The sequence below is a fragment of the Saccostrea cucullata genome, unplaced genomic scaffold, assembly GCF_032062105.1.
Source record: "Saccostrea cucullata isolate Sc308-1 unplaced genomic scaffold, CSIRO_AGI_Scuc_v1 ctg729, whole genome shotgun sequence".
Taxonomy (NCBI): domain Eukaryota; kingdom Metazoa; phylum Mollusca; class Bivalvia; order Ostreida; family Ostreidae; genus Saccostrea; species Saccostrea cuccullata.
The window spans coordinates 205672-215097 of NW_026933670.1; the positions used below are offsets into that span (position 1 = coordinate 205672).

At 33.2% G+C, this 9426-nt stretch overlaps 1 protein-coding gene across 1 annotated transcript; it reads left to right on the forward strand.

Annotated features, from left to right (window-relative positions):
• Nucleotides 1–4444: 4444 nt before the first annotated feature.
• Nucleotides 4445–8304, forward strand: LOC134238863 (trypsin-1-like). The gene is made up of 7 exons (XM_062720970.1): nucleotides 4445–4535; nucleotides 5714–5838; nucleotides 6265–6365; nucleotides 6719–6978; nucleotides 7341–7483; nucleotides 7982–8036; nucleotides 8151–8304. The coding sequence occupies exons 1-7, from the start codon at nucleotides 4493–4495 to the stop codon at nucleotides 8252–8254; spliced, it is 831 nt and encodes a 276-aa protein (XP_062576954.1). The 5' UTR covers nucleotides 4445–4492; the 3' UTR covers nucleotides 8255–8304.
• Nucleotides 8305–9426: the final 1122 nt, after the last annotated feature.

Sequence of the window (9426 nt, forward strand, 5' to 3'; positions counted from 1 at the left end):
ACAAGGATATCATTTCGACATTATAATGGAAATAACCATTAATATTTCCATTTCTAATTTTTTTCTCTGTGATAACTCTTTGAAAGTTAGGGGTAGTTTATTTCTTGATAATTCTGCCGGAATGTAAATTAGGCAGGTCGATAGGTCGGGAGCTAAGGAGGCCTAATACGCATGCAATTCTCGTGCGCATCTGTCTCTGTGTCTGACGCTAAGGAGGCCAAATATGCATGTAAATCTCGTGCGGCTGCCTTTGTGTTTGACGTCGGTTGACGAGGGCTATTGAAATTGGCATGGAATCATCATGTGATTTAAATCTATTTATCTACATTTTTAAAGTCTAAATCTACAATTTTATTTCACAATGAAATGGAAATATAGGGAATCACTGTCTAGTTAGGAGGGTATGTCAGGGACATCGCCCGTTATGCTTAAATTATCCCATGTTTCCCACTATTGTTGATGCCCTGACATACCCTCCTAACTAGACAGTGATTCCTTAATTAATTGATAGTACGTCGTCGATATATTTAAATGTTGAGTTGAAAGTTGTTATGAATTCAAAAATAGTAGATGCATGTTGAAATTTCGCATTAAGCACGTGAGAATAATATGAAAACCTTTTCCTTTCAATAATTTAAAAAAAGAAAAAGATAAAGTAGATTGCATCGATCATCATTACACATGTACCTATCTAAGCTGACAAAACATATATCCACTTTCTATTTGTTTGTAAGGCTAATCACTTGAACCGTACTTTAGAATAAATTGAATTTAATTTTGCTAGTGGTAATCTAATTTAAATTTCCCTTTCTAAGTGAGGAATTCCCCAAATTCATATACTAGTATCAGTATTTTTCCAACAAACAAAATTAATTTGAATAACCATACCTATACTGGATTTCCAAACAACACAAAATTCCTCACAAATAGAAAAGCATAGCTAGAAACAGTAAATGTTATATCAATTAAGCATCTTTCTTTACTTCTCTCAAAAATGTTAACATCTGTGAAGGAGAATCTTTAAGAATACTGTTCAACAATATATTTAAATAGTGGTGTAAATCATATGTGGGTACACTCAGAAATTCCAAGAATGTTTCAGAAAATTTGAAATAAAACGTTTTGACAAATCAATAGCATTTAAACTTGGAACTTGCAATAAAAATACGCCAGAGTCTGACACCTTTCTGTCATGTTTGTTAATTGGAACCTAACGACACTACTACTTTGAGTTTAAATTCTTAATCATCAACTTCCCTTATTTACCGTGAAAAATCACTTATTTTCGTGCTTAATTTTCATTGTTTTTGAAGGTGTGGAGAGATTTACGAATGTATGACTACCACGAAATGTAAAATTTCATTTGCATTACTACAACTAACTACATTCTCCAATCACGAAATAAAATTCCTACAAACTAATATTTTTCCTCAAAACCCCGAAAATTTGACTCCACGACAATATGTGATTTTACGATATGTCGAAATACACCCTCACCTTCATTCCCTGCATCTGGAGTTAACGTATCCTGATTAATTCGGTACGCAGGAGCATGCTCTACAATATCTAGAACGAGACGAACTTTTGAAAAAATAAGTTGATGAAACACAGATATCTCGTTTTAAGTCAACATTTTGCCAATTCTTTAATCGATACACTTGCCTTGTTAGCAAATAAAATTTATCAGTAAATGCTGATTTCATTTCATTTAATAACATTTTTGGGGGGCAAAATAAACATTCTGCATTATCCTCGATTTTTTTTTTGTTTGACACATCATGACATATAAGAACATAGTGACCGCTTTATATGGGTCGCTTCCTTCTTCTTGGCACGTGAACTTACCTCATGTGGTTTTAGAGGTCTGTGTTTACTCTTATTTTGATTTGTATTGTTTCAAATAGAATCTATTGTGGAAAATGTTCTATTGAAAACATTAAAGTGCACTTAATAAATTATATCAGCTTGCATTTATTGAAAAAAAACTTTTCTTTATACACAGCTTTGAAACATATTATGTTTGTTGAGTTCAAAAGTTTCTAGGCTCACTCGTTACAACGAGATAATTAACTAAAACCTTTCTGATTACATATGTATCCCTTAACTCTCTAAATTTAAGGCCCATTACGGGTATATGGTGACGACTCTATATGAGTGAAAAATATTCCAATGGGGCGTAAAACAGCAATCAATCAATCCATCCATTAACTCAATCAGGACAAAGGACTCAAGGGGATGATCCAGAGTATACTTCTCTCCTCCATGGCATCTAATTCTACCGTCTAGGCTATGGTCCTTGCTATGCTCTTTATATACAATATTTGGATATTTTTAGGATGATAACTGTTATTTTCATATTTCACTTCATATATATATACTATGATAAAGGTGAAATGAACTGTGATGAAACATGTTCTGGTCACATGATTAAGAATTTCGAAATATGAAGTTGTTATTTCTAATAACATCCATAGATTTCACACCTAAAAGAATAATACATAAGATTGATTTGCATACAATTATGTTTGTGTTTGTATGAATGAAAATATTAGATAATTAGCAGTGAACTAAAATACACAGAAAGTTATTTTGGCACAACCAGTGAGTTGTCTTACCTGCACACAACACTATTTAATGTAATGAAATAGATGAACTTTATCGTTTATATACTAGTACAAATAGCGAAAGTTCATAAGAACAAGGCTATATCAAATGTACCTGTGTTATCAAATCTTGCACAATTCTTTGAAATTTATGTACCGTTGTCAAAATATGCCGAGATCTAACTTGTAAAACATAGCGTTTTCTGGAGGAAAAAGATCAAAAAGAGATCAATGGCATTTTGTCGTGAACAATTTAGAATTGTTACTTAGTATAACTTTAACTTGTGCTTGCTTTATGTACATGTACTGGTATTCATCATGAATGTGTACTGAATGCCATTGTAATGTAAGCCAGTCAGGATACAAAAACGGCAATAAACGAGCACAAAAATGTAGTGTTGTCACGATGATCGATTAATAATCGATGATCGGTCGGAAAGGCTGTCGATTTTAGACAGTCGATTGGAGATTTTAACAATCGATTAATCGGTATGTTTCAGCACATATCTTTTTTTTATAGTTTTCTCACTTTTATTTCAAGAACAGACTCTTGTTATCAAAATATACATCTTCCAAGTGTTGTCCTTTACTACCTATTTTAAAATACATTACTTAAAGTCTGTTTGAAATAAATCATAGGATAATGATAATTGTACATGTATTTCTAAACTGAAGAAACTAAACTACTTGTATAAATGAAAAATATTAGTTTTCTGTATTAGGGGGAATTCACTTTTCATTTCATGCGTAATCACAAGGATTTGCAATATCAAATGTCTTATAACAGTTTAAAAAAATTAATTCCATATATACGCTCGTAATTTAGATGATCATGTAAATTAAAACCTGAAGACTGATCTGTCAATGCTTATGTTTCCCAGGTCAAGTAATTCCTAATCATGCAAAAGTCTGTATTACTGAAATTGTTAATCAAACTGCATATATACGGTTTTTAGAATTTTTAGAATTTCGATCTGTACAATGCACCTTTACTTACATTATTTAAAAATAAAATTCTAAATTTTATATGTAATATAATGCCTATTTTATGCAAAGGGTTACTGATTCGATTATTGGCCGATGATCAGTTGGTTAGGGTCAACCGATTCTACCGATTAATCGATTCTGATTTTCAACCGATTTGACAACACTACAAAAATGTAAAGATTTCTTTGCAAAAATATAAATTTTCTGATCTTTGACTCGGACACAGACTTCTTTGTACTCATTTGGTGAGTTTATTGAGAATACTTCAGTCCCTTTTGTGCTAGTTGTGTAGTATACAGCAGTCTTCATTGTGCTCAGTTGTACAGTTTGTTGAGAATACATCAGTCTTCTTTTGGTCATATTGTAGTGTACAACAGTCATTGTTGTGCTTAGTTGTAGAAGATACAGCAGTTTTTGTTGTGCTAACTTGTAGAGGGTCTACAGAGGTGTTGTGTTCAATTTCAAAACGTCCATATATTTTATTGCAATCAGTTGTAAAGGACCAACAGATTTTATTGTTCCCAGTTAAAGGATGTAAAATAGACTTTTACATGATTTAGACTGTATTTTTTCTATAACTTACCATCAGTGTTTGTACATTAAGTTTGTTTGTAAAGATTTGTTTGTAAAGCATACGATGCCTAGAGACGCGCACACGATAGTGAGAAATCGAACTTAAGACCTTTCTTAGTATTTTCTGTAGAATCTTAAATCAAGGAAAAGCAAATCATAATTGCCTTCAATCATAGTCCTCTTATGTTACAATCGTGACGAATTGGTACGACCAGAAGATAACGAAGCCTTGGATAAGGAATCCTTGAAAAGCACGTGACTTGCTGAAATATAAGTAAATGTCCCTTCTAATCGGAATTTCTTAGTTCGGACTAAATAGAGTGAACAACATGCGGCTTTTGATACTGGCTTCCGCTCTTGTTATTGCTTCGGGTATGTAAACATTGCAAAAGTTCGTATGTTACGACACTTATCAATCTTTTCAGTGTATTGTGGAAGCTTGAAGATGTGAAAGACATTGTAGGATAAAAAAGTTGAGTCCAAATGAACATGTTTTAGAAACTTTGTTCCTAATTACTGCTTTGGTCTCGCTTCAGAAACATCTGATATCTTGATTTATAATTTGATGTTAAGTTCAAAAAGGTCACTCACACCTGCATATGGTGTTTATGAATGCCAACTAATAAATTCAATACTCAAAACGTTCGCTTTTTAAACATTGGTAGGCTACTAAGTTAATAATATAAGGATTTCAACAATCTTATTTTCAATCAGCCTTTCGTAAATTCTATGTCCGTTATTATGACATTATTGGCAATTACCAACTAATCATTGGACCTTGTTTTGGCTGAACTGTTTTATACCAATTGTTAGGCCTTTTTATTTATTATTCATTTAACTTCGGAATGTCCCTTCTACTTGATCAATGCATAGGACTCACGGTAGGTATGACCAGACCAAACGACATGGGATGCTTACTCCTCCTAGACACCTGATCCCACCTTTGGAATTTTGTGGGGTCCATATTTATTTCCAATTCATAGTTTTTTTTTATTGTTTATTGATTTTAAGATCGATCACTGTACGATACCATCCTCTTTTTCATCTCATCAATGAAAATAATCAAATGTAATTTTCTGTCTCTCAGATATATTTGGTCTTACGAGGGTTTGTTTATTTTGGATTTGACAGGACTGTGCTTTCGTATTTTTAATGCTAAGGCTAAGAAGTCCCCCTCCCCCTCCCCTAACTATTATACCACCTATTTTGTCCCGGGGTCTGTATTTTTAACCCTGTTCATTTTTATTGTTTAAATGATTTATGTGATTGAGGAGGTCTACTGTTTAATTTCTTCATCTCTTCGTTTTCAAGAAAATTTCGTAACCTAGCTTTTATTATCTCAACAGAGGTAAAAATCCCATTGCACAAAACTTTTATAGCCACTCTTAGTCAGACAGCATTTCCATAAAGAACATCCAGCATGGGAATTTCTGATTGTGCAGCTAGGTGTTTAGTCTTGCAATGTTACCTTGTTGTAGCATAAACAGACGATAAAAAATTACCCACCACTACTTGTTCGAGAAAAGAATTGATTATTGTCTAATTTTCAGCTAAACCACATGCCAAATTGAATGTGAAGAATGCACCATGTGGAACACCCAGTGGTTCACCTAACGGTCTGACTCAGTACATTGTCGGCGGCGTGGAGGCCAACGTAGACGCCTGGCCGTGGCAGGTGAGCATGATTAACAGGTGGAAATTAAGTAAAACATGATTGAGATGTAGAAATAAAGTAAAACATGATTGTCAGATAGAAATAAAGTAAAACTTGATTGTCAGATACAAATAAAGTAAAACATGATTGACTGGTAGAAATAAAGTTAAACATTAGTGACAGGTAGAAATAATGTAAATCATGATTAGGTACCGACAGGTAAAAATAAATTAAACATGATTGACAGGTAGAAATTTAGCACCATATAAAGTATAAAAAGTATAAAACCAAATAATAAAACCAAGAGATGAAGAGATCTTTATGCAATAATCTAGTTCATCTATTCAAAAATACTGGAATGACTAGGTACAAAGACTTGGAGAAGTGTATTTTTTTTTTTTTACAAAAGAAAAACCCTGTCTGTTGAAGATTGATCTATATTCATAGATTAGTTTGGAGTACAATGGTCGCCACATCTGCGGTGGAACCCTTATCAGGAACGACGCCGGAGATTTAGTGGTTGTTACTGCTGCCCATTGTGTTGATGGGTAAGAAAATGACAAAATATGCAGTTTATTAAGATCTGAGAAATTGCATCGGAAATACTTGAAATCGGTTTTGTTTCGTAATAATGTAAGGCAAAGAGTCGTGCAGATATATCAAAGACAGAGAGACTATAAGTTCGAATCAGAACCGAGACTTGAATACACATATTTATACATATATATATATATATATATAACTATTCTAAAACCATGATAAATTATCTTTGGCACTCGAATTAGACGTTAATACTTGTATTAATTTTAGGTTCCTTATCAACGTTGGCATAAAATTTAATGCTATGTACTTTGACTTGAATTTTAATCGTTTCTTCTGAAACAAATTAATTTTTTTATAGTTCTCTTGGAAATCCAAGTAACCTAAGAATAAAAGTAGGAGAGATGAGATTAAGTCAGAATGTCGGACAGCGTATGGCTGTCCAGGAGGTACGAAAGCATAGGAGTTATAACTCGGCAACAATTAACAATGATATTGCCATATTAACATTTACCACTCAGCCAACTGAGAGCAGCTCAGTTATGCCTGCGTGCATGCCAACAAGGGATCATGGAGTAAACGAATTGGCCTACGTTACCGGCTGGGGCACTACATCTGAGGGTAAGAATGTTAAGAAGAGATATATCAGATTGTTTTCACAATTTTAATCATGTGTGAATATGGTGGCACATTTCTGTCCCATACATGCAAGATAAATTATGTCAACATGCGTCAAAATATGCCAACGTGCAAGATAATTATCCCTATATGCAAGAATTAGTACATATCAAAACACTTCTTTGGGATGTAAAAGATGCTTCTATGCAAAATTTAAAAAAAAATCATGTTTATTGCACCTTGTTCAAAGGACATGAATTAAGCATGCTTAATGCTTTTGGCAAAATTCATGTCAAATTTCCTTTTTTAATAAGTAAGAGGTTTTGTGAAATATAAAATTTATTATATCATATTATTACTTGTAGGTGGTTCCACGACCGACAGACTAATGGAAGTCTCCAAGCCTATTTTGTCTGATACCGCCTGTGCATCTTTCCTCGGCAGTTCTTACAAGAGTGCCACCATGTTGTGCGCAGGTTACGAGGCAGGTGGCGCTGATGCTTGCCAGGTACTTGATTCCGTTAACAATGTTCTATTCTGATTTCTTTCGTATTTACATGTAAGTCAAATCTAGCACACCCTTCAATCAAGATTTAAAGGGAAAACAGTGTATTCTAACTAAGATAGGAACAAATTAAATATTTAAATTATAAATATTTCAGCAATTGTATATTTGCAGAAGACTTCATTTCATTTGCTTTCACATAAATGAAGAGCGTGATCGGGGGGTCGCAAGTTCGAATCCCGGCCGCGACTGACCCAAGTCGATAAAAAAGGTTGCTACAATTCCTTCACCAAGCGTTTGGCACTTTGAAATAAGAGTTGCGCGCTCTTCAGATGACACCTTAAAAACCGAAGCCCCGTCAGGCGTGTGCACAAATGCTAATTTTTTCTAACTAAAAGTTATAAAATGGTATCCCTTAAATCACTGTTGACAGGAATACATCCATTGTATTCATTACAAAACTTCACAAAAGCATTAAGTTCTGTTATTCATTTAATTTAGGGAGACTCAGGTGGACCTTTTGTTGCTCAAAGAGGTGGTGTTTGGGAATTGGCTGGTAGGTTTCACTTTTTGATTTGGTAAACTGTTGATGTATTCAAATACTAAAACGATTGAGAAAATGAGCTGTATTTTAGACACTATTGATTCTGAATGTGTTTTTATGTTTTAGGCGTGGTGAGCTGGGGGTATGGATGCGCTAGACCAGAACTTCCCGGAGTTTACGCTGATGTCTGGAATTATGTCAACTGGGTTAAAGCCAACTGGAGCACATGAACATATACAAAATACTCCAGTAATTAATAAATATGATATTTATACCTTGATAGCCATCACGTGTTACGTGTTTTATAGTAAAGCCATTTTTGATCTTATCAAAGAGGCAAATTGGGGTTCATACACATTGTAACATCACAAATTGAGATATATTCTTTTGGGAATATACAGATATCATTCTTGAAAAAAGAGAACATTTGTTTCTCTCAGGAGCGATAAAGTTATTAATACGAGTATATTAACAGAAATAATTGTACAAAAAAAAAAGATTTAGTGCTCTTTACTCTATCTTGAAATCGTATTTGCATTCTCTTAGCATTTCACTGCCTTCAGCTCTGAATCAAAAATATGTAAATATGAAAAGCATCTGAACAGACGAAAACATTTTTCCTATCATTCCGACAAATACCTTTCATGAAGAAAAAAACTTTCGACGAAAAAAAACAAGGAATGTTTACTCCTATAGGCACCTTATCCCACTTCTGGTATTTCAAGGGGTTTGTGTTTTATGTCTTATTTACAATTCAAATTTAGATTTTTTTTTTTCAGATCGACCACTATATTCGTTTTATTCAAATTGTACATTTATATTGAATGGCATTTCATCAACATTCAGCATAAAGCATGTAGAGTAGACTTGTTTCTAATATTGTATGTAGTATTGGGTATTGATATGCTTGGTTCAGTAAAATTTCGTAAAAAATAAAATAATTAAGGAATGAATTTAATAGCTACCCATTTTATACGGTATAAACTGGGTTGGGACAGTTTACGCTTTATAAACCGCGAAGCGGTTTATAATTGTGTTTCAGTGTTTTATAAATTGAATTTAAAAGCGTAAACTGTTCCAACCCAGTTTATACCGTATAAAATGGGTAGCTATTAAATTCATTGCTTATAATTTAATTTTCATTCATTTGATGTAAGAAAAAAAGATGATTGTTCTAACAAAATGACTTTTGTTTGTACAAAATTTGAATGTAACGTCAGGCGGATTGATACGTTTTTGACGTAAGTCATTGTGACGTAGGCAACCCATTTTATACGATATGAAGTAATTTTTTTATTCAATCAAATACAGCGTTACAACCAGAATTAAATTATATATAGATAAAAAAAAAAAAACAATTAATAGTATCTAGATGGTGTCGTACAATGTTTCAACACTATAA